The sequence below is a fragment of the Oculina patagonica genome, unplaced genomic scaffold (assembly GCF_052425735.1).
Source record: "Oculina patagonica isolate OP01 unplaced genomic scaffold, crgOcupat unplaced10, whole genome shotgun sequence".
NCBI lineage: Eukaryota > Metazoa > Cnidaria > Anthozoa > Scleractinia > Oculinidae > Oculina > Oculina patagonica.
Genome location: NW_027556973.1, coordinates 39,706 through 65,771, shown reverse-complemented (window position 1 = coordinate 65,771; position 26,066 = coordinate 39,706). Strand labels below are relative to the sequence as shown.

General features: G+C 38.2%; 2 protein-coding genes and 1 pseudogene across 2 annotated transcripts; 2 read left to right on the top strand and 1 right to left on the bottom strand.

The window, feature by feature from the left end:
* Window positions 1–1,782: 1,782 nt before the first annotated feature.
* Window positions 1,783–6,198, bottom strand: LOC144639499 (uncharacterized). The gene is made up of 6 exons (XM_078498797.1): window positions 6,097–6,198; window positions 5,545–5,610; window positions 3,999–4,178; window positions 3,467–3,580; window positions 2,475–2,655; window positions 1,783–2,097 (listed from the first exon to the last, which is right to left on the bottom strand). The coding sequence occupies exons 1-6, from the start codon at window positions 6,097–6,099 to the stop codon at window positions 1,925–1,927; spliced, it is 717 nt and encodes a 238-aa protein (XP_078354923.1). The 5' UTR covers window positions 6,100–6,198; the 3' UTR covers window positions 1,783–1,924.
* Window positions 6,199–8,491: 2,293 nt separating this feature from the next.
* Window positions 8,492–9,744, top strand: LOC144639502 (uncharacterized; annotated as a pseudogene).
* A 12,956-nt stretch (window positions 9,745–22,700) lies between these two features.
* Window positions 22,701–24,389, top strand: LOC144639498 (uncharacterized). The gene has a single exon (XM_078498796.1). The coding sequence runs from the start codon at window positions 22,810–22,812 to the stop codon at window positions 24,385–24,387; it is 1,578 nt and encodes a 525-aa protein (XP_078354922.1). The 5' UTR covers window positions 22,701–22,809; the 3' UTR covers window positions 24,388–24,389.
* The last annotated feature ends 1,677 nt before the right edge of the window (window positions 24,390–26,066 follow it).

Here is a 26,066-nt window from a genome sequence, read left to right as displayed (position 1 = left end):
TCGGTTTCAAGTTTGAGACACGCATTATACGTTTCAGCGAAACGTTCTTTTTTCATCAATAGAATTGCTGAAGGACTAAACGTGACGGATTGTTTGTGCCCAAATTGTAAGAAAGCTGCAGAAGCTTTCACAAGTTAATGGTTTCTGGCAATGAAAATTCTTAGAATTAGAATTCTTTGAATTACGTGTATCAGTTGTACGTTAAAACAGCGGATCTCTTGGATTAAAAGGTTTACTTCTTTGAGTTTTCCACGAATCTTGTGTGTTATTACAGAAATAAGCTGCGAGAAGGAAGGTTAATGAAGGTCAATTGTGATACTCGAGTGATAAAGATGATATACTATTTCGTCACTTGGGAGAAAGGCGAAGGCGAAAACAACCCCAGTATAGCTTTTGCAATCAATTCAAGTTCTAGGAGAAACAAGCATATACCTAAATATTGTAGCCAGAAGTGAAGGCCACTAATAACCCTAAAAATTGCCCGTATATATATACCCCTGTCGGTGATTAAATTTTGGATTCAACCTTTGAAAATAAAATTTAAAATCACAGAAAACATTGTTTACAACTGTCACAAATTAAAAACTGAACTTGTGCAGCTAAGGCCACTCGACGCTTTGACAAATTCCGAGGTAACTTTTGGATAACTCTCTTTCTGATCTTCCGAAGAAGGGATTGCGCGTACTAGTTGTGGCAAAAAGTGTAGACAAACAACGGAAATAAAGATACATAGGCAGGCTTTTTGATGGCCAATATTTTGACTAGCAGTACTAGTCTTCTACAAGCAGGGCCAGAGTAACCCTGTGAGCAGAGCCTCTCTTAACAAGAAACTTGAAATACAAACAGCGGACACAAACATAACACATGGACTAACCATGGTTTGAAAAAAGAATCTAAAATTTACTTGACGTTTCGCATGCTACAGCACGCATCTTCAGAAGTGTCAGTTACAAAAACGCTCTTTCGCTTTTTGTAACCGTCACTTCTGAAGAACACCTAATGTTGGGAAGAGAAGGTAGACTGTTTAAGAGTACTGGGCCGGGTACTTGCAATTGGTCCGTGCGGAAGTTGGGCTCCAGATCTAGAACGGGACCTTCATTTTAGAGACAATTTCTAGAACGTGGTCGGATATTTTGAACGTACGAAAGTTTCAAATTATTAGCAGCCAAAACGGTGTGTTAAAAAATTGAACTGTTTCTAGAACAGGGTTTTACTTTGGATGCAAATTCTTTGTAAAATGGGGTGCTACTTTGGAGACCCGGGCGGCACATACCAACCCAAAACATACCTGAGTACCCCCCGGGGGGAGTTTCTCCCCTCCCGCATGCCCATAGAGTTTTTACAGTTAATTTTCCCAGAGTCACTTATAAGTTCAAGGTTTCCAGTTCCTTTACGACGAGACAAAAACCGATCTGGTTATAAACATTACAATAGATTATTTTAAAAAAAGATTTTGAAGAAGATCGTAAAGTGCTGAAATTAACGATATTTTCAAGAAATGGGCAATATTGCAGGAATAGCTCCCAGTTTTAGCTGGGGACTCAAACGAGTATAAATAACTGGAAAAAGGAAATGAAGTGTTTTTTACTGTTGCCGTCATTAACGTCGCAGTTATCATAAATACACTTATGAGTCGACAAATAAAATGAAATAAAGCGTTTATTTGCACCATAAACAATCGTTCTTTACATTGACTGATTTTTAAAATTATGTTACAATTAGGTACACGTCGTCACTGTCATCTTTTTACATTTAAATAAAGCGATTGTTCAGTTCAGTTCTAATACAATTGGAGTTTCACTAATGAATCGAATCTATATTGTTGTAAAATTTCTTAAACAAAACAGAGGTAAATTTGGGTTACCATGATCCGTTTATGTTAGTTTAAGCACACGTAGCCTGACAACACTTCAGAACTGGATGCTTATCGCATACGTACTGCCTTTGCGCCCGGATTTGGCCGGCACCTCACGTAAAATGCGCCATGGGGATTAACGAATTTGCACCTCAGTTTCCATTTTGTCCAGTTACATCCAGGATGGCCAGTACCACACAGGGTAAATTCGTCGAATGTTAATATTTGGCGTTTGGTTCTTTCTGTGTGAGTTTAAAAAAATAACATTGGTTCAAGCTCTAAGCTTCGTTGGAGAACATTGGACGAGCAGATGAGATTCCAAAACGACCAGCTCAATATAAATATTAGTAAAAACCGAAATCAATTAAAAGTTGTAAAGAAAATGCCAGGAAGCCATATTTTGTGATCTTGTTATATTCACACAAAGCTTTTGGAACTTAAACTGAAATGATCATGAATATATACTGTAGCTTCGTCCTATTGCCCTATGCGTTTAATAAAAAATATGTGATTTGTGCTAATTTAATTAAGCTGTTATTTATACTGTTGTATGTGTTGTATGTTATTATATTTACTGACAGACGAGCAAAAATAAAACAAAGCTACCATAACTACTAACCTCCTGGTCGCTCTGTTTCCATGGCAACTGAGTCAGGTGTGTACTCCATAAGGCGGTAGAATGGGTACTGGGCACAGAAATCTCTCACTTCCCACCTAAGTGTGGTTTTATCGACTTTCCCATATACTTTCCACTTGCGAGCAATTGTTTTTATGTCTTGGTTACCGGAAAGGGCTGTCACCTGATAAACAGGAGATTCATGCAGTTTAATCATTAATGCCTTCTTTATTCTAAGACCTTCTAAAGTTACCTCCCTTGATGGACTCTGTCATTTCTTTCGCATTCAGGCCATTTTACCTATAAGAAAATATTTATGACGGCTGAGGAATACCTGCAAACTCGAACATTCTATTTCTGTTGTGTGGCCTATCACAATATCTTGTTCACACTTTAGAACTAGACTTATTATCATCAAGAACTGTGCAGCTCGCTTAAACATGCATGTGCAAGAGCAAGAGAAAACTTCCAATGTTTATCAACTTCACTGGGTTTCTGTCACTCAGTATATCGTATTTCAGTAAATTTCAGTAAGGATCAGTCCCGAATACAATAAAAACCCGCTAGTAAGAACCTTGGCTATTGTTTTTCAGGTTAGCCTAAACAGGTTCTTACATTAAAGGTTATTAACACAAATTTAGGCTAATTAGGTTCTTAATAGCTAGGTTCTTAATTTTTGAAGAAAAAATTTCAATATTGTTATAGAGATTTTAGTGATATTTGGCCTTTTTCTTGTATAAAACTTGCATACCACATAGTGTTTAAGTCAAAATGAAGCAGTAATCATATCATATTTTCCCAAAAGTAAACATTTTTAATCAATTTCAGAAATTAAGAACCTGTTTCCAAATATTAGGCTTAATAGGTTCTTATAAAAATGTTATCTAATTTGCAAATTTTAGCCTAACAGGTTCTAAAATGTAACTGGTTCTTACTCGCAGGTTTAACTGTACTTCAAAGAAACGTAATAGGCTTGCATCAAAATGTACTCTCACCTCTCGTAGTCCTGTTTTTAAGAGACTTGGTTTGGGCAGTTCCGGTGGCAGAGGGGTGAGAAAACACACACCACGATTCTCCTCATTGTCTTTAAATCGAGTCAATGTAATGTTCTGTAAATTATAAAAAGACAAAAAAAGGAGTTAACAAGCAAGAGGAGCAGTTTCAAAACAGCATAATAAACACCACGGTTCTCCTCATTGTCCTTAATTCATGTCAGTGTAAATGTTCTGCGAAACATGGAAAGACAGTAGGAAAAATAACAAGCGAAAGAGTACGTAGCGTTATACTTAACTAAGAATAGTTTCAAAACGGCAAGTTATGAAATAACTGATTGGGACTAAACAGTGATTCAGATGTACCCACAGTACAAAGTAAACTACAGACGAGAAGCCTATCTTCGAGTACTTTAATTTTTGGGGCAATAAATGCAAAATAATTGTTTTAGGCATTGCTGTCTTACGTAATAAGAAGGTGTTGTCCTTATTCTTAAAATTATTTCTTCAGTCTGCTTTTCTAAAGAACACTTACCATTCTAAAGTCATAGAGATAGTCTGCATTAAGCACGTCATTGTGAGCTGGTACTGTAAAGTACTCAATGTCGTTGCTCTCGTCAATCTCTACTCGCTCAACAAAGTTTGTTCCTCTTTCAGTAATATGCAGGTTGAAAACCTCAGTGGTTTCTCTCAACTCAGAATCAGAGGTTCGAACCTGTCAGCAGAGAAAAAATTGAGTTTAATGGGAGTTTGCGTTGGATCTAGAGGAATAAGCGTACGGTTCGTGCAACCCAGGGACGGGTGGGGTGGTTCAGGCTCTTTTCGTCTGAAATGGCAGATTTTGCTTTATTGGGCATAACGAGGGCGCGCCTTTTTACTCGTGAATGCATAATGAACGAGTATAGTGGGGAAGCTGAGCCATCCGTCCTGCGTCCTTCCTTCCATCGTTGTTAACATTATGCAAATTAGGTATGCTCACGGGGGCGCTTTCTAAATTTCGTTTCCCTCGGCTGTGGATAAAAATACAGCTTTACAAAGGTATCATTTCAAAGAAATAAGTGTAGAAAATACTTCACCCCTGTAAATGAGAAACAATCGTTTCCCAAACGATGAAATATTGCCTTTTCTTATATAATAATCGCGAACATTCGGAAACGATGACCAGTGACTTTATGTACGTGCAGGAGTTAAAAGACTGGGAAGGTTATATCACGGCACGATTTATTAAAGGATAATCAGTAAAAGAGTAACGAAACTCTATACAAGACAGATATGTATATAATATCCGTGAAAAAAAAAAAATAAGAAGAATATAGCCACAGGGCATGAGAGTCGATTTCGGGTCACACGCTTTAGAACGCAGAGCAGTACCACTGAGCCATCGGTTAACTAAACAATTAAAATGATGAAAAAAGTCATTCTTATACCTAAGCAACCTGTTATATGTTCACCCTCTTTAAATAAAGTTGATTAATATTATTTATCACTATAATGAATATTTTCCATCGATACTATACTGTTCAAAGGAACGATTCAAATATATCTAACGCATTCACGAGTAGGTCATAGACCTCCTTGATTTAAAAGGTAACTATACATGCCGATACCGGTTATATTGGGTAATGATGTTTAAACCTACAAGGGAGAAGAAAGTTATAATTTGTAAAATCGCAATTTTTTTATTTATGGTCTAGTGGTTAGCCGGGTTAGAGCGCTAGCCGGGGTCACTGTGTTCATAGGCAAACACGTTTAAGTCTTTGAAAATTAATGCTCTCACATACCCTCTCCACCCAGGAGTAAAAAATTGTACAGGCAAAAGATCTGGGCAACCTGTATAAAATGCTGCAGGGATTGGGGGGGGGGGGTGGGGGTAGCCCTGCGGTGGACTAGCATTTCATCCAGAGAGAGAAGCAATGCTTATTGCAAACCACATTTAAGTACTTTCAGCTTGTTATATAAATAAAACATCTTAAATTTTAATCTATGACAAGGGCAGCTGCTTCAGTTATACTCCATGCACTGAAAAGTCACGGAGATCGCATTTCCTTTTCGACAAATCGAAACTGACAAAAACAACTCACCACAAAAGCTCTCATCGGACTGATACAGGCCACGATGAGAAAGGCTGGGAAAACGGGCGAAAATGCCTATAATAGCAAACAGAAAAATAATTTCACAAATATGAAAGTCAGAAGCTATGTTAAACTGAATGACAATAATATAATACTAAACTCTTACTGAACCATTTATCAAGATCTTGTTAGAATTTGAAAAACGGCTCATTTTTTGGTTTGGAAGAAAGAAACAATTAACAATTATAGCGAGAGTACCACTTGCTCTCTCACGGGGAGGAAATAGGAGACGACTGACAAGTATTCGAAGTAATGATAAATCTTAGTATTTCATCTTTTAGCATCATCAAGGGTTTGCTTGTTCATTCCTGTTATTCGAATCAAAAACGGAATGACAATAATTTTATTACAAATGTCCGATCTCGCAACTCTTGTATAGTTGCATTGTAATCGGTTGAAAAATAGCGTGTAAAGAATGTAAAACTTAGTAATATCCATGCAAATCCGTACATTTTTTAAACTCTAACACATAAGAGAATTCGTTAAGTGTCAGTGACTTACCATGGCTCGTGTTCTTGGTACTGCTTAACTCCACACACTTGCACTTCAGGCAAACTTGGTCTGATTTGTGAAGAATCCACTATGGCTTATATAGCCTTGATTACATGTGAAAATTCAACTGAATGAAAACAGCGTATGTCAATTCACTGTCCAAGATTGGCAGTTTGTTCTTGTTGCTCTGCAGTCAGTTTCCACCTTTGCTGGGATCAAAGGTGTTTCCTCTACAACTCAACAGGAAAATAAAAGTTGGCGCAGTATCAACGACAAGAAAGTGCAAATTCCAGAATATGTGATAAAATCTTACAATAGAAGAACAAAAAGGAAAAGAGGAAATCCATGGATGATTAGCAGAAAGACTTTCATTTAGTCTCGGTCAGTGTAATAAGCTAAACTGACTAACAAATGAATGGAAAAGTTCTGTCGACGCCATTTATCTAAATATAATCTCTTGACTGATACCATCGACATACACGTCCTGTCTCCTCAGAAATGAGTAGCCCGTCGATAAAATAAATGCTCATGCATGTCAAAAGACAAAAGACAAAACTTCCTTTTAATCTTACAGCTGCACTGTTTCATTTATATTTGTAATATTTTCGCTCAGAATTTAACGATTAAGGATCAGCAAGCCGTCAAAGATCTCATAAAGAGAGACGATTAATTTCTTACTTTCAACTTAGGTTTGCTATGATTATTTTAGCTTTCTGCTGTTAGTGAAACAAAACTGATTACGACTGTTATCACTGGTCCGCATGAGATGATTACAGAATGCCAAATCAAGCTTTGAAACAGCATTCATATTCTTTATTGTTTTTATGATCTTTCTGATCACCTTTTCTGTGCGTTCGCTCTTCGAAGGGTCACTTGCATCCTGAAATCAACCGAGCTAGCGAAAAACTTCGCAGTGAGCAAAACAACAACGTAGGTGAAGAAGCATAAAAGAGGTAATAGTTGGATAATAATGCGGAAGATTGAATGGGTTATGTAAGACGAATTTGAAAAAACTTGGCGAAACTTTTTCACATTAGCTTTGAAAATTTATCCGTGGAGACGGGCTTGGAATACGTAAAGGAACGGCATTCCAATAGAAAGTTTTCCTTGTTTTCTTCCTTGATTTCTTGTTCCTTGATTACTTTCCTTCACCAATCATGCAGTCGTTCTTTTTTTTTATCTCTCTGTTGGACACGTGAGACCTGTAGCCATTTCCTTGTTTTTATTTTTCTCGGTTTCGAGTTTGAGACACATTATACGTTTCAGCGAAACCTTCTTCTTCTTCTTTTGTTATCAACAGGAGCGCTGAAGGACTAATTAATAGTGAAGGATCGTTTGTCTACGTACGTGCTTAATACTTTTATGTAGCTTAATAAAACGACGGCCTGGAATGATTCCTAACGCTCAAAAACTGAAAATAAAAAGTTTCTAGAAGATGATAATTCGCCAATTATTGTTGTTTTTCATTTGTACGGTAAAACTGCACAGTGGAAATATTACCGTACACCTTCGCGGGTGTCCTTCGAGAAAAAAATTTTTGCGCCAAAAATAGGTTGTGAGAGGGAAGGTTTATTTAGGTCAACTGTGTTAAGCGCGTGTTTCCACGTAAAAATAAAATAGTCATCTATGCGATATTTGAGTGATAAAGACGGATAATTTCAACACTTCGGAGAAAGACGAAGTCGCTAAAGCAATGTATATTTTTGCAAGCCTTTTTTAACCAGCACAAATGTGAGCGCAGCCGTCAGAAATGAATTCTGTAGATAACCCATAACTGACTGGCGGTAGATACATCTATTTCTACCTTGTGGATTTACTAACCTGCCGGAAAATAATATTACAAAATTGTGTTCACAATCCCTCAAGGAAGTGACTGGTTAAACCAGCCAGGTGTGATCACGCATGCAGCAAGTTCAACTCGACAACTGAACTTGAGCTCCAATCACTCTAAATAAAGATAACGAAAATTTTGAAAAGATACCAAAAAATATTTGATGATCAGTTTATCACAGAATCGCAGAGGACCCGAGATATGTATTGGAACTGGTAGCAAACGAGATATTAATGATTAAAAGTCCATTGTAACACATGAAGTTTTGTTCTTTATATGGACTAAAACGTAAAAAGAGAAACAAACAGCTGCATAAGCATTTTCGTCGCGCTGTTTTCACCTGTTTAAACTTACTTTCGTCCGTTTTCACATTCGCTCTAGGTCTTTCAGGATGAAACTGTTTGTGAGTGGAGTTCACAAAGTGGCCTACCCTGGGTGCCAGAGGGTTTTTTTTTGCGGTGAAGCCGCGATCGTTGATAGAGTAGCGAAAAAGCGATCGCACCCAGGGTAAAAGTGGCCCTTCGAACAGCAAAAACAGAGAAAGGGTGTTCGGTTTTGGCGCCAAAATCCGAAATGTCACAAAGGCTAGAAGGATCGAGAGTCAGGTAATTGTCAAGTTATGAAGAAAGCTATTTATGGAATATAAACGCTGCTCCGATGTCTGATTTGACATTCTGTAATCATCTCGTGCGAATCAGTTGTAACATTCGCAATGTTTCCAGTGTTCAAATATCAGAAGAAAATAATCTTATTTGTGGATTGCAAGGACCGGTCATTATTTGTCGCCTTTGGGAGGTGGGGGGCGGGGGCGGTGGAGGGTCTTTTGGATGGGGTCACTTGATTTAGAGCTAAAACGGAAAGGGGGTGTCAAATGATGATGCCGGAGATTCATGCCGGCCTTAATGCCTTTGACGCTTGAAATGTGTAATGAGACGTATAAATTATGAAATTTCAAAATTTTTAGGTTAAGCCCTTTAAGGCGCATTTCCAGCAATTTAAGAAAACCTAAATACAAAAATGTCTTGGAGGAACATGCACCCAGACCCCCTTGTATGGGTTACGAACACGTAGTTAACTTTGCCCCTCTCTCTTTCAGGTGGCAGGCTTTCCCGCTTAACACCACATCACCACAGTGATCCACAAGTGGGAAGTTAATGCGAAAAACGATAAAACAACACTCAGGGGGGAAGTGAGAGATTTCTGTACCCAGTACCTAGTCTACCGCCTTATTGAGTACCAACCAGGAGGTTAGTGTTTATGGTAGCTCTGACCTATTTTAGTTCTTCCTTTAGTAAATAAAATACCATAAAACAATAAAAAGAACAGCTAAAGTTAGATCAGCGACACTTTTTTGCTTACATCTTATAGCTGCAGTCTGTTCCCTTGATTATTTTATGATCCACGAGCTTGTGCATATAACAATATAACAAATTATGGCTTCTTAGCATTATCTTTTCTATTTATGATATATCATTGTTTTCTTTTACTTGCTACTATTAAGATTTACATTTTCGTTTTCGAATCTCTTCAGCTCTCCATGATTTCCAACGAAACTAAGTGCTTGAAAAAATTTTTTAACTCGTACAGCAAGAACCAAACGCCAATCAACCATGGGTCTTGAAGAAATGGAATTGTGTGGTACTTGCCCTCCGTCTGGCTGACATTCGACTCAGTGGAGGCTGAGATGCAAATTCACAACTCATCACCGTCACCATTACCTGAGATGCAGGCCGCGAACCGTACAAGATAAAGTGTACATATGTGACCAGATACCAATACATGAGTCTGGGAGGGTTATGTGCTGTGAGGCTACATGTCTTAACTAACATAAAAGGATCATGATATGATCAAAAATTACCTTTAATTTTACCTTCTCGGTTTTTATGAAACTTAACTGATCAGTACAGATTCAATTCAGCCTGACGATGTTGTTTAGAACTGATGACATTTCCTTTAAATTAAGTGTAGAGATAAATAAATACATGTGTGTCCAACAGTAGCAATGGAATATATATGATCAATGATATGATAAATGCGAGTGCAGCCATACTACTGAAAAAACTTTAAAAAAATTCAAAGTGTAGAGAGATGACAGTAACAACTTGACTTAATTGAAGCATCACCGTCAATTCCGCGGCCTACAGTGGTTGAGGTCGGTCCCGAGGGAGAGTACTCCCTTTAATGGTATATACGGGAAGGTTCCGCCTGACCGAAAGGGGTACTTTTTCAGGCTGCAGGTATATAAAAGGGTAGGGATTTCGGCACTATTTTAGATATATGAAAGGGTAGGGAAATCTGTCATTCAGATATTAAAAAGGGCCTTTCATTAAAATATTTCAAACAGACGCATGTATCATTTTAATTTATTAAACGCAACATAAAAATGACAAGAAGACTTCCTGTTTTTGGTATATGTCATGTCATGTAGGTATATGAAAGAAGTACCTTTTTCGATAAGAGGTATAAGATTAAGGGGTACCTTATCTTTCAAAATGATATATAAAAGGGTACGGGTCGGACCTCGGGGTGAAGCCTCTCCGTATAAAACTGTTTTGAGTACAACCTTGTAGTTGCAAAACGCAAAATCACGCGTAAACCATCTTGCCATACATACGTTTAATCGAAGATAGATACGGTAACTGAAAATAACAACATTACAAACACAGAAATGAGCATAAAATAACTTACAACGAACGACATGAGGCAAACAGGAAAACGACAAAGCAAAATAAACGAGAAACTTACAAAGACGAATGTGACCACTGAAAAACCATTAAAGACAAACTGTAAACTTGGAACTTGACCATAAACTCGAAATAGACCGTAAACTCGAAACTTGACTCGGAACTCGCAAACAAAAACTGCCTGAATAAATTACACACAACAGAATATATACCAATATGCAAATAAAAGTAACATGTACAGAAATAAACTAAAAACAAAGGGAACTAATTAACGCGAAAACTAACACGAAACTATGACACTAAAAACTAAACGAAACGAAAATTCTGACGCCTACAAACCTATTACGAGAAACTGACGGGACGTTGGGACAGATTCGTTGTAAATAATTAATATAGGAGCACAAATTCATTTAAGCTTATTTGTTATTATTTCCCATTATTCCTACCAACCGCCTATATTTCCCCTAAATTATTTTGCGGGGAAGGGAGTGACGTGATGCACTCTGGCATCCGACTTCAGATAAGTTCTTCCGTTCTTTTTTTGACTCCCGTTCTTTTTTACTTCAATGGCAAGAACACTGCAAACAGGTCTGAACTGATAGAAGTTCAAAGCTTTCACGAACTAAAAAATCATCTGGTAACGCGATCATGAATTAATTGCTGTTTCTGTAGTGTTACTCAGTTATTTTTGCTTTTGAGATGTCACAATGTCGAGGTGGTTTTTCAGCTTACCGCCGTGAAAACCGTGCCTATCGGTTGTAGATATGTGCCCACAGAGAACACAATTATGTCCTTTCACCTTAAAAAATTTAATTAGCATACTGAACTAACGACAAGTAAAACAGCGAAATCCCGTGCGGCGTCCGACAACGTGAACCAATCAGATTTCGTCTTTAGTTGAGGGTGTACATTAAAGCAGTTGGCGCGCAATTTAAATTTAGTTAAATATTCGGCTTCTACACGAGAGTAAAGGAAGAACGTTGCTAACATTTTGAACACTAAATCACCGAAGACTTTTGCGTCTTAGTTGAAGGATCCAATTCTAAATAACTCTAAAGCTGTAGCTGGTCTTACTACAGAACCAAAGAAATGATATTGGCCGGGAAAATGGTGAGTATTAATAAGAATATTTTAGTTCGCCGGACAATGAGTTGTTTTATTCTGTGAGAGCTGAACTCGAATTCAAACCAAAAAATTTCAATGTATTTGCGGGTACTTGTCATATTAGTTTAGTCGGTCTCTTGCTGTTTTCATTTCAGAGCCTAACGACCGAAGGATTTACTCACTGAAGGCAAAGCCTGAAGAAACGTATTCCAAGCAAACTTTGTGAAATAATCATGGCGCCGAAATGTGGCCGTTATTGTGCAGAAACGCAGATATTCATGCCAGGTACGTTTGTCTGTTTACTTATCTTCTTCATTAGTTTATATTTCGCCCGTAGTTTTAATACATGTAGTGAACCTTGTCCGTCTTATTAGAACATGCTGGGCAACTTTTCATTACTGAATGGTGGAAGAAAGACGTGGAAGTTTATAAATTGAAATGACCGGTCTGAAATCAAATGTCACCTTAAAATATTTTTCTTTTTTTTAACTTATTTGAGGGAAATGTTCGTACAATCGTATTTAAGATCTGAAAAGGTTAAACAACCCAACAAAATGGTGTGGATCTGGTGCAATATTTCCAAAGACAAACGTTATATTTAATTATGCATGTCTCGATCAGAACTTCGGCTAGTGTAACTGAATAGTATAAACTAACTGCAGGTGTAATTAAGTATAAGGTTATATACAAATCTACAAATATTTCATTTAGGTGTAAAAATTGACTCATAGATTTTATTTTCTCTGTCCTTTTCAGTTTGGTTCCTCCCGACCTCATCAAGTAGTCAGTCCACTGTCCTAAGTTAGCAGTCCATGCCAGCTCAACCCATGTTCTCAGCGTCGTCTTGACAACGAAAGACACAAGTTCTTCTTGGTAGTGGTTAGTGTGGTTTTTTGTGGGGCAGGGAAGGGTGGGTAAATAGAGCTCTGGATGAACCTTACACTCGGCTAATTTTCGGCTTGCATTCGGCCTATATTCGGCTTATACGACTGTTTCGGCTTAACTTAATTTAGACAGTTTAGTTAGTGCTGGGTGGGTTGGGTATGGGCCTTCCCTTTTCCTTTCTTGGGTTTCATAATTCGGCTTCGAATATTTCATTCGGTCAATTATTCGGTACTCAGTTTAAGTTTCGGGTTTTCTTCGGCACGCTTCGGTTTTTGTTTCGACAAGACTTCGGGCTTCACTTCGGCTTCTGCGCCATCTCCCGCTTAGTGCTTTTACCAAAATTTTTTTTCTTATCTAAGTTCCTCTCAATGACAGCAATATCACTGTTATTGACTGGAACTTTACCCCTTAAATAGCAGTATTATTGCTGTTATTAACAGGGTCGTTTTCGGTTCAAGGTTCATCCAGTTAATTAAATATCTAATTAATCGACTAATTAACTTATTTAGTGATAAAAGCTAGGAAACTAGAGAATGACCACTTAACACGGAAATGAAGACGGTTTTGTTTTCTCCTGTCACGTTAAGTTGTCAGTTTTCTAGTTAGCTTATTAGTGTAGGCTCGCACTTGCGAGTGTAGTTCAGCGCCAAGGCTTAAGTAGTTAGCCGGGAATCTGGGACAAAGCACACATCCTAGTTAATATCGCTTACAAATTTCAGCTTAGGCAGCCTCCAAAAGCGTTTACGGGACAATTCACCAGATGCATCCTATGAGAAGATCTTATCATCTATCTAGACAGTGAAGAGACTGAGAGCATAGCATATAGTTACTTGTAGTTACTTGAGAGGCTTTTCTCGCTTACAGGCGGTGTTAGCAACCGGGCATATACATGTCTCTTTGTTAGCGTTGCCTCGTGGGACGAGTCTCCTCAAGGAATCCGCTTGCATTGCACCTCGCAGGCGCAGGTCGCTTAGACCGTCTACAAATTGTAGGCGTTGGTAGACTTCACTTCCGGCGGAGAACTGGAGCGCCACTTGGAGACTGGATCGACACAAGCTTACTCAATAAACAGTTGTTAAGACCTGTTTAGTTATACGTTACTAAGGCCTGGAGAAAGGAAAGCCAAGCTCGACCTCACGCAATAGCAAGACAGTAATAGAGTAAATTAGTCAGGTAGACGCAACATCGACGAGCCAAGACAATCAAAACAAGTGAAGCAAGGAGATAACATTGGAAACACGCACGGATAACGAGGACACATGAAAAAACAGCATCCCTTTTCATTGCATCTGAATTGATAGACAAGAAAGAATAGATAGCGTAAAAAATAATTATAAAACCAGTATGAACCGCACTGGTGAATATTGGTTTGATTTCGGGCGCTTGGATTCTCCACATAGTCTAGCTAGAACAAAAAGCGTGCTTGAAGATTTCAGTAATCAGCAAGATTTCGCAAAATATGTCTAATTAGCTTTTTTACCGTGTTCACCCTTATTCGCCCATATGGTACATGCTACAGCAATTATTCATTCTGAGGTCGGTGAATAATTGTTTATTTATTAAAGACATTTTTAAGGTAATATAAAATCATATTTGCAAAATAATAATAAGAAGAAGGTTGTTGTTGTTGTGCTGTTGTTGTCTTTGCCACACGCGTGACAAGCGTGGAAAGCGCGCGCGGATAAATGCTGTAAGACTTTGGAAGTGCAACACGCGCTCTGCACCACAATGTTTGTTTCCTTTGAGAATCAAACCTGAATTGCTGTTGTTTGAAAAACAAAATCACTTAATTTACTCCAGAACGTATAAACCAAGGCGAAACAGACATTGTGGACTGCAGTGCGGGTTGCATTCCAGCGTTATACAGCATATATAGCCTCGCTTCGGCTCCGGCTCAGTGAACGTTTCGATTCGGTTGCTTTCGGAAGGCTTCGAACGTGGTCGGCTTTCGGATTTCGGCTTTCGGCTTTCGGTTTAACCGCGAATATACGACAAGGGCCATGGTATCGCGGTTTTCTCGATAGCAGGCCATTGCGAACCCTATATAAATGTCCGAGCAACCCTGCGTGTTCCACGAGCAGTGTCAAGTTTTACAGACACAGGAACATTCTTGGTTTCTCTGGGCACTTTTTTTCAAATAGGAGCGCACCCCCTCATGGATTACTTTAGGTCCTGTGTAATAATTTAAGCTAATGTACCTAGAAGTATTGTAATATTCTTTTGGAAATGTAAGAATAGTAGGGACTAACGTTTATGAATAGTGTTATGAGGCATTTTAACCAACTGTTTTCTTGGGGGGGGGGAGGGTATAGAATACATTAAGATAAATCCATGTAGAAGGTTTATACTTTTAAGATCTTCTTCTCTGTCGGGGCTCATTTTCGGGAGCAAAAACGGCCGGCACGAAACAAGAATTTGGGAATAAAAATTACATTTCAGTTAACAGTGTGTTTTGTCGTTACTTTGTGGGTTTCTTTTGTCTGGATGAATAACTAACTCTAAAGTATTTATTCTTTGGTATGCACGCTCACCGCCGCTTTAAAGCTATGGTGGTGGGAAGGGATTATGTTTATGCTGCAAACTTTAACTTGTCCACTTTCGGGGACGTCTTCGTTACTGTAAAATCGAATCTTCTGGTTGGTTCCGTTCTCCAAGCGTTCATTTTCGGGGACGCAGAACATGATATTTCAACAAGAATTTTTTAAAGCACCTCAGCTGGCAACGTATGGCAGTCATTTTTCGGGGATGACTTGTTCGATTTTAATTTGCTCAACTTCGCTTCGGGTCGGGTCCTAAGTACGCCAGTTTTCGGTGGCGTAAAACATGTTTCATTTGCGGGTACAACGAATTCTTACAACGTACAGGTAAAGTTCTCCTTTTAGCGTTTCTACTTAGCAAAGCCACAACAAAGAACTACGTTTACGCTTAACACAAGGTAAGTGTCCGTTTAGCGTACCTCAGCTCCGTCTATCAGGACCTATCAGGTTCAAAAGCATATTGTATAACTGAACTGAATATCCGTACTGTGTGTAGTTAGTGCTATGTTCAGCTTAAGAATAAATAAATAAAACTTTTACTTTTGTGTCACTTTGTTCTAAATACTGTAAATAATTTATTAATAAAAACTGATCTGCACACAACCGACTCACAGTCTCGTTTCATTTCTTCTCCCTTCGACTGGCTCCTTCTCTTTCGAGATCGCTCTTTGTAATATTTTATAATGGTGGTGAAGACTGCAAATATTTAACAGTGAAAGGTTGCTGCTCTCAGTTATTTTTTCCTAGCGTCCATTTTCGGGGACGCAGTAATTCGTTTAAATTGTATACAAAGAACTTTTTCCAGTGGTCAGGTCGTCCATTTTCGTGGATGACTCGGATGAGTTTGTCAACTCGTGCGTTTTGGTGGATTCTAGCTGCGCCTATTTTCGTCGGCGTAAAACGTGGTACCGTACAATATATGTCCATTTTCGGGGACGTAGTAATTCGTTTAAATTGTATACAAAGAATTCTTTCCAGTGTTTATGTCGTCCATTTTCGTGGATGACTCGGACGAGTTTGTCAACTCGCGCGTTCTGGTGGATTCTAGCTGCGCCTATTTTCGTCGGCGTAAAATGTGGTACCGTACAATAGCTGTCCATTTTCGGGGACGTAGTAATTCGATTTAACTGTATACAAAGAACTTTCCAGTGTTTATGTCGTCAATTTTCGTGGGTGCCTCGGAAGAGTATGTCAGCTTGCGCCGCGTTCTGGTGGATTGTAGCTACGCCAAATTTCGTCGGCGTAAAACGTGGTACCGTACGTAGGTGTCCATTTTTGCGGACAAGCGAATTTTCGCAACCCAGTTTTTCGTTTGGGGTTGCTTCAGCTAAAAAAAACAACAAAAAGGCAATGCTTACAGTCAGTTAACACCAGGAGCTTTGTCCAGAAAGGATCTGAACGACATCGCGACATTAATGACTGAGGTACGAACGTTACTAGCTGCACATCGTTATATTTATACAAGGTTAACTCACACATTTTAGATTCTTTTTCGCTTTGAAGTACAGGTTGATAAACCACGTGCGGCCATCTGCAACTGACTGTTCAGTACTCCACATACCTTTCCTTTCAGGCGAAAGAGACTTGGTAAGTATTGCTCTGTAGATTCAACTCTTTGCTAGCTTAAATGTTTTTCATTTCAAATCATTTGAGAGTTAAGTCTTTGTTTGAAGAGTTTACTCGTATCTGCATGACAGTATATGCTTCGATTTTCCACAGGAAAGTAGTCAGATGCCCTAACCGACAGAAAACCGGCCACGAGGCAAGCGAAAGTGAGCGTCTTGAGTCATGTTTTGATTGGTATTAACTTATCTCGAAGTTAAGTATTTACAGGTTGGTTTGATGTTGCCTCAATGAAGCCAGGACGAAAAACAAGTGGTTGGGCCATTGACAGCTATAAAGGATGGAGCTTTCCCCAGGGATGCTTGATTGTGAGTATTATATGCAATTTTCGCCGGCTACTTTATGCGGGTTGAATCTAGTTATCACTTTAAACAACCTAGAAGAATAAAGAAAACACACGAACAAGAGGATGCCACTTTCTTGATGTACTATCAAATTTTTATGTGACCAATATATTGAATCGTTTAGATGACACAACAATTATTTGTCATCAGTCTAAAGCTTAGTACGCCAGTAATGACATAGGACAGCAGAGATACGCGCGCATACAGTGCTCAGTGTACTTGTCCATAGCCACGTCATATCTACACTGAGAGAGTTGGACGGGGAGCCCTCGTGCATGGACATTGTACGTTGGTCTCGTCAGAAAACCATCCTAGAAACGATATCAGGTTTGACGTAATATTTCATGCCCACATGTCAGATTCATAGGAGCAAATGTGTTTATGCAGGGACCCTAAAGGCTACACTAAATCACTGCAAGAATCATTATGGGCCGTAGATCCATTATCTGTCAGAGGAGATCCCGAGGGTTCTAGTGTAGGGCCCTTGAAGCTTTTGAAATGTAAGGAGAAGAACATTCTTTGATCAGTCTAACTTTGTTAAAGTTTCCAAGTACAGTAATCTTAATTCATGGAAACTACCACTGATATCCTGGTTACATCGTTAACACATGTATATTCATGTGGTCGACAATTTAAGTTCCTGGATATTCAAAATTTTAAGCAATCCATAGTTTCCAAGAGCCCCAGTTTTAATCGTCTTTTGCCCTATTTCAGCCTTAGATCTCGTTCTATCTCTCCTCCCTGGCTGTATATCTCATATGTGCCTCCTGTGGAATATGTCCTGGCTATATTTCTGTAACTTTGTGTAGTTGGGTAGTACTTTTTTTTATCTTGCAGCTTCGTACGTAATCAGCAACATTCCATCTGTAACTTCAATGCTGCCAGTTTATGGCATCCCAACTGATATGCTGTTTGGACATTTAGTTGAGAACTCATGCAGATTTACACCTGAATGGCATAATACCAGTCTTTGATCAGACAACTATCATCTCAGCTATTCAGCGGTAATAACGTCCTGCAGACTTCGTGCTCTGAGGATCATCTTCCCGGGGCATGCCGATTCTTCCTGTTGCTTAAGCATCCAAATCCGACAGACTTCGGGCTCTGCGGAACATCTTCCCTGTCACCAGAAAACCATGCTGATTCTTCCTGCTGCTTCAGCAAGCTATATCCTGCAAACTTCAGGCATTGTGAATGATCGTCTCCGCCACCAGACAGCGCCGATTCTTCCTGCTGCCTCGGAATCTGAGGATCATAATCCTTCCACCAGACAGGCCTGCCGATTCTCCTGTTTAAGCAACCCTACATCATTCAGACTACGGGCTCTGACGATCATCTTCCCCACCACCAGAGAGGCCAGCTAATGCTTCCTGCTGCTTCAGCTTTCAGGATCGGCATCTCGGAGCCAAGACCTTATGGTTAAGAGAGGTGAGTTTGTAGCTGCGTGCATTTTTAAGCAGTATTTGGCTTTTAAGAGATGTTAGCAGTCTTGATAAAAACGATCCCTTTCACCTTTATTTTCAGCAATAAAACAGCGTGCCAAGTCAACAATCATATACTTGCAGCGTAAGAGTGTTCGATGTGACCATTTCATCACGAGTGGGCGGGCGGCGCAGTGATCCTGACTTACAGCATCAATCCAGTTAGTCAGTCAGCCGTCCTCTAAGAGCTTCTCCAGAACAGCAGACCTGCCATCGACCTATGCAGCCTACAGCTACGTTCTCAAGACTAATGCAGTTCCATTGAGCTACACAGCCAGTTACTCTATATCTGCAAATAGCAACGACGTAGAAAAGCAGTTAGCAGGCCTCTCTTGGCCCATTGCAGCGTATCTTTAGACCAGATACACTTAAGACTGATGGTTCAATATCCAACGGAAACAGAACTGATGCTCAAGGACGTCAGGTAAACTGTCCAAGTTGACGGACCATCTATAGAGTTACAAACAGTTCGCTTCTGTTAATGAACAACGCATGCGTAAAGATTGTTTAAAAAGAGGTGTGTCCTGTGACGTCACGGCGGCCATATTGACGTTTCCAAACGTGATATTTTCAGTTTCTTTGATAAATGAATTTTGACTGACTATTCAAACGGAAACATTTTGAATGACGATTTTGGAGCCACCAGTATGACAGCCTTAAAAACACTCAGCTCAGTCGATGTATATTTTATAGAAATAGGGATAACAAATGATCAAGGCATGTTCGGAGAATATGGAACTACATCACGAAAACACTGCTGTTTGACGGAATACAGTTACTTGTTGTTTGACACTTTATATATAGTAAGGAGAAATGATCTCTTAATCACTCTAGTTAGGTTTCAGGACAGGATCACATTCTAGCAGGCCTATTCGCTGCTCCTACAAATGGAATAAGTTAATCCAGATCTAGAGTGGTTTTACTTAACCCGTGAAAAAGATCCATGAGTAATAAAAGTAAAGTTAAATTACTCGACTCGTTTTTAAAGCATTCTGTTAGGGTCAAATAGAAGACACTTTCCTTTAATTTACATTTTGCTTCACTGGTTAGGAAAATCCACTCCTAAAATGTTGTGTCTGATATACAATTTTATATAATCACAAGTTCGGTGATAAGAGATAATGAGATAATAAATTTTATGATATTTGTTATATCAAAAAAATTCATTATATGGTTAAATGAATTATAAAAAACTGATCTGCACGCAACCGACTCACAATCTCGCTTAACCTCTCTCTCTCTAATTATGTGAGACCATGTTCCTAAAAAAAAAACTTGTATTTCAAACAATGCAGTAGGGCTTGTAAAATTATATGAAACCATACATTCTGAAACTTTAGATTCATGATTTAAACAATTTTCCACTTATACTATGGTATGTTATTATATATTACTTTCACACAATTCATTATATCATATGTTTAATTACATCATATAATCCGTTATATCATAATTCATTTATCATACAATTTACAATGAGATAATGAGATACTAAATTTTATGATATTTGTTATATCATAAAATTAATTATATGGTAAAATGAATTATATGATATTAATCGATATATCATATTATTAGTTTATGATACATCGAATTACATCTCATGATTCATTATAATTATCACATAATCAATTGTATGAATGAATTATGATATATTGAATTATATGATATAAAAAATTATATGATATAACCAACTTAACTGTTATCTATAAAAAGGGTCCTCATAAAAAGTAAAAATTAACTTACCGTATACCTAAAATATAATTTAAAAAGATTAAAATATAAAAAAACTAAGATTTAAGCTCAAATAACTTCTGGATAATGAATTAAATAATATAATTAACTGAATGGAAGAAAAAAATATTAAATATTGCATTTTGTATTGCAACTGATATAATGACATTGCATACGTTGGACGAACTTGTTTTAATCACGAATCTAAATTTCGAATACATGGTTTCAATAATTTTGTTAGTCCTACTGTAGTTTTTGAAATAAGAGATTATTTGACGAACATGGTTTCGCATAATTTTAAAATGGAAGGTTTATTGTTTTTTTGTTTCCTTTTTTTTTTAATTTGTACACGTGGCGCCCAATCTAGTCGCGGTATATAGTCTCGTGTGAAAAAGACAGTAGACGCGATGGAATGTATAAGGATGACATAAGACATGGTATCGGAAAATAAGATTAAAAGAAAACAACAGGACATTAAAGGGACTGTGTCATGGCTGAGTTAAGTTTATTTATTAAGTTTTGCTAAATACTCACTATGAAACTTAATGGTTGAAAAAAAATTACTTCTACGGAACTCAATGACAAAACCATAGCTTCATTGCAACCAAATGTGTCTCCCAGGCGTTATAATTTAAAGTTACAAGCAAACAAGATTAACTTTGAAAACTGTTCAGCCCAACAATATTTCAAAAACCCATTTCGAAATCCATTTCAATCATCATCAGTTTTGACCATCCGTACCTTCATTTGTATTTACTGTGTTATTGAAATGTTTCTTTACTGTTTTGAGAGGTTATTTTTTATATTTCACCGAATTTGATGGTCATTTCCCTTGCCTAAATTTGGCTAAAATCCATGACACAGTCCCTTTAACACCTGTCTTGTGATGTTTACAAAGATTTAATGAAATAACTTTAGGCATTGAACCGGCACGTGATGATTTAAAAAATCATATTATTACATATAAAAAGAAAACAAACACAACTAAACGACTGAGGTCTAACACTTAGAAAAATAAAATTTACAATCTTTCTTTATGTATCACTTAGAAAGTATTGGACCAACAATAAAACATCCTGATTGGTTTATTATTCTTAGTTCAGTTGTGTAATGAATAGGCATTTTTTTAGGTAAATAAAATTAAAATTACACTTCTTGTCTGCATGTGTGGTTCTTTTTTGTCACTGATTGTCTGTTCCAGGCTCACTAATGGCCAATTCCCTCTATGAGGCACGCTTGCAGGAAATCATGGTAATCGTATTCAACGTTCCCAAAACTCATGCATGTTTTGCTAAATACAACTACCATGATTCCCTGTAGGCGCGTCTGATAAGGGGAACGGGTCATTAGGGGCAAGCAAACGAAAAAGGAAGCATAAAGGAAAACGGATTAGGGTAAATGGAAGTGCAAAAAAGCTGGTGTGCGGATTAGCTCCTCGGTTCCGGTTTGAAACTTTCTTTTTTTGTTTGTGCGCCCAGTTTAATTTTCCTCCACTGCAAAATTAAGGAGACCTTATACATTCAAGAACTACAACCTTCTTTAAATGCCAATGTCGGCAGTGAGAGGTTGTTACTTTATTAACTGAAATGTAAATATTAAGTTACTGCTGAAGATCAATTGTCTCAGTCTAGGTTCCAGACCCCTTTCATAATAATATATAAAGAGTTGCCAAAATTTTAACGGTCATACTTTTGAAAATGTATGTAGCTTAGCATACGAAACGTCAAGTTTAGTAAAATGCGATTTTTCATAATGTTTATCACCGCTGTTTGTGTTATATTTTTAATCAAGTTACGATGGGTATAATCACTGCATTCTATTTTTAGACCTCGCGCGCTTCGCTATTCATAAAATTAAACGGATGGCGTAAGAAGTCACGCGAGTGGCATAAATAATATCAAGAGAGTAAATGATTGCATAATCAGTTCCGGAAATTCAAGAAGATGCCTCCATATATGAATGGCTTGTCTGGTTCTCTCTTATCATTGATATTCAACTGGAAAGACAGGTAATTAGTTATAGCTAGTACTGAGTACTCTTTCTATTATCAGCCTTTCTTAGAAGTATGTACATTTGGTAATTCTTGACGCAAATAGGCATGACAAAAAGGACATTCAAACGTCATCATTTCCCAAAATTGTTTGTGCAGGCTTCGTGACTGAGGTCAAGAAAGGAAACCAGCGATGCGAACTGTTCCAAAGGGAATAAGAAGCCTTGTTCTTGTATAAAATCAACTTGGATCAGGAATATTTTGTCATACTTTCACTCTTTCTTGAAACTGAAATCATAAAAATATAGTAAATGACCTTAATCGTAATTTATTTCATTTTTCTCAAATTATCTTGAGCACATAACTTATATGGTCCGGCCTGTTTACTTCTCAGTCTTTACGCTTAGTATTTCAAGGAGTGGGGAGTACTAACGCGCTGCTACGCAAGAAACACAGATAATACCAAAAGAACGAGACAGTTTCGCTGTGAATTACTCTCACTACTAAAGATGGCGACGACTCCATTCTCGTTCGAAGGCGTGCTTGCATATCTAGCAGAAACCTTCACCGCTGGAGTGATTCAGTCTTATCAGGGACAGGCTAGAGTCCTTGAAGATGATCCTTTGATACGAGGCCAGGATCCCTTGGAGGACTTTAAGAAGTTCAGAAACAATGATACGATCTTTCAGGAGTACGATCCACCCCCGGGAGACGACAGCAAAATGGGCTGGAAAAGATCTCGACCGGCAAAATGGTGGATGTCGCTTTGGAAGGCCGTGAAAGATGTCTTCTGTATTCAAATTCTTGGAGGTTTGGCTCTCGGGTCGGTTGCTATTTTAATTTTGGTTTTGGATTTCAATTCCGTTGATCTTTGCTACGAGCAGAAGACGAATGGCCATTGGAAGACGATTCCTCCTTACATTCAAGCTATCATTGTGACTGCTGATACCACAGAAGCATATGTGATCCAAATGTGGCCATTTCTTCTCATAATCACAATGTTTGGCTGGCATTTAGTAAAGAAACTCAATCTGTTGATTCTCAATCTACTGGCTGCTTTTTTGGACACTTGCTACAGACTTTACCTTCAGGTTTACGGAATATACGATAAGTCCTGGAAGATGGTTCCTTTGAATGCTTTATTTCTATTCATAGTACTATTAAATTCTTTACTTGTCGGAAGAGAAGTTGCTAAAAACAGCGAAACTGAAAGATCCAGAAAGCTCAAGAAAATTATCAAGGTTTCTGCGATCCTCGCAGCCCAATTAGCCTTTGGGGTTCCAATTGCTTATGGCATCGTTTATGGCCTCATTCCTTTTTATAATCGTCAGAACGAAACCTACAGGGCTGTCATTGCTGGCGCATTGCCTCTAGTAACGGCTATTCCAAAGGTCATCGTGCGTTTGGCAGCTCAAAGAATCGATTTCATTCACCCGGGCGACGCGCACGTGCTGTTAATCGTTCTGTACACTGCGTCTGCTATCGGTTTCCGTGTCATGCAAGCAGAGCTCACAAGTCTTCGACTGTTCATTCTTTTGAGCTTCGCACACGGCTCTGTAGACCTACTAGAAAGGTTAACCATTGTTGTGCGAGATTATCTGTGGTACTTTATTTACAAGAAGATTAAACGAGACGGAACAGAGACCATCATGAGCGCTGAGAAATTTCGCACCCCAAGAAGCATGCGCTTTATCGCCGACATGAGCATTCAGATGATTCTCGGAGAATCGACTGCGTTGATAGCAGCGGTCGGCTTTATCCAGCTGTACAGTTTCATGTACAACAACAATAGTCCGTCCTTCGCCGACATGCATTTGATTTACGATTTCTTTATTCGCGTTTCCATCGCTCTTAGCATCGATTTCGTCTTCAATTCATTCTCGTTTTGGCTGCAAATGTCATATTTAAACATCGCTGTGGTGCGAGTTTGGAAGAAAAAATGGCGGAAGCACTTGGTTGTTGGTCTTATTTTGACCTCCATGACAATGTGCTACTTTACTACTTATTTGATCGCAGTTGTAAGAGACAAACATTCGGGAGAGACAATGCGTCATTTTAATTGCACGGGGCCGTTTTCTAGGTTCTAGCTAAGTTTTAACAAACTAGTACCTTAAGGTTACTATTTTCAGCGGCTACTAATTTTAGCGATTTTTTCAGAGCAAGATTTAGCGACTATTTTATTCAGCGATTTTCCGAAAATTTTAAAAAGTAAGTGATATTGTGTAAACCTGTTTTTACAGCAAGGCGCCCAAATGTGTGACCACTTTTAATTTATTCACATTCTTTCGTGCAGATTTAATCCAATCGAAAGCCGTGGATAGCTTGCAGTTGACTTTTGATTGGATTAAATCTGCACGAAAGAATGTGAATAAATTAAAAGTGGTCACACATTTGGGCGCCTTGCTGTAATGAACATATAACTAAGATGGAAATAAATGTTCAGTAAAGAACCCCGGGTAAAGAACAAACTCACTTGAAATTTATCAAAACATTTGCATTCCAGAAAGAACAAAGTTACCTGCATCTATTTTAAAAAGAATTTTTCAAGTTGACTATGCTTATTTTGTTTCTTTTTGGGGTGGGAGGGAAGGTACTTAAATTCAGTAAGCGAGTAGTAAATTTAACCGAGACAATTTTTAGCGAGTACTAAATTTAGCGATTTTTACTCAACTCGCTAAAATCGCTAAAATTAGTAGCCGCTAACAATAGTAACCTTAAGGTAAATGCTTTAACAGTGCAAAAAAGAAGAATCAGTCTGTACATAAGGCTTCGCTTTTAGTTTTCGATGAGAACAGCATAGGCCATCATAATGCCTCGTTGCCTCGTCAGCAGCGGTCTTCATTCAACTGCCACGCACAGTGAGTCAGGTATAACAACTTATACAACTTAGATGCCCAAATTTGCATCATATTTGCTCAATTTTCAAACTTAAGTAAATCCATTGTTTCGTCCAGTGACACTGTCCCCCTCTGAACGTATATATGTATGGCTCTTAGAGCTTGTTATTACAATACTGCACGTTAATACCTGTATAACTACAAACTCTATTATTATAAAGTTTATATTGATGGATAATTAATTTAAATCAAACAGACTGACAATTATTTCTTTCAATCTCTCGATTTAAAATTATTTAAAATCACGCGTTTACATGCAGTACACATGAGTACATGCTCATTTCACGTGATTGTAAGTGACGGCTACAAAATCACATTTCAATGCGAACAAAAAACTCAATTTCTCGTTTCACGGAAAATTATTACACAGTGGTAAATCACGGCTCACGGCTATATAGCAGATCAAACCTTCGAGAAAATAATCCAAAAAAACATCCCGATGAATCGTTTCACGTTTTAATGGACCCTTTGCAGCTAACGGTCACATGGTACAAAATAACACCTCGCTGGAGGGCAAGCTACACGCTGGGACACCCAAACGTAACGACTTCAACAAGTCATGCTTCGAGATCATGCTTGACTTAATTTTGTTTTGGAATGTCCCAGAGTGTAGCTTGCCCTCCAACATGGCGGATTTTGTACCATGTTGCCGTAAAAGGACTCATTAGAGAGGTTAAGCATGACGTTTACGGCAAATGACAAACGGCAAAAATGAAACTTTTGCCGTCTCTCTTTAGTTGTATGTACAGTACAGTGAAATTATTTGTATTTGCAATGAATAGTAGGAGACGTTATTCCGTTTTTGTGTGCTTTATTTACGGGTTAGAACAAAAGAACTCCTGAAAATCAGAAGTTATATTTGCCGTCTG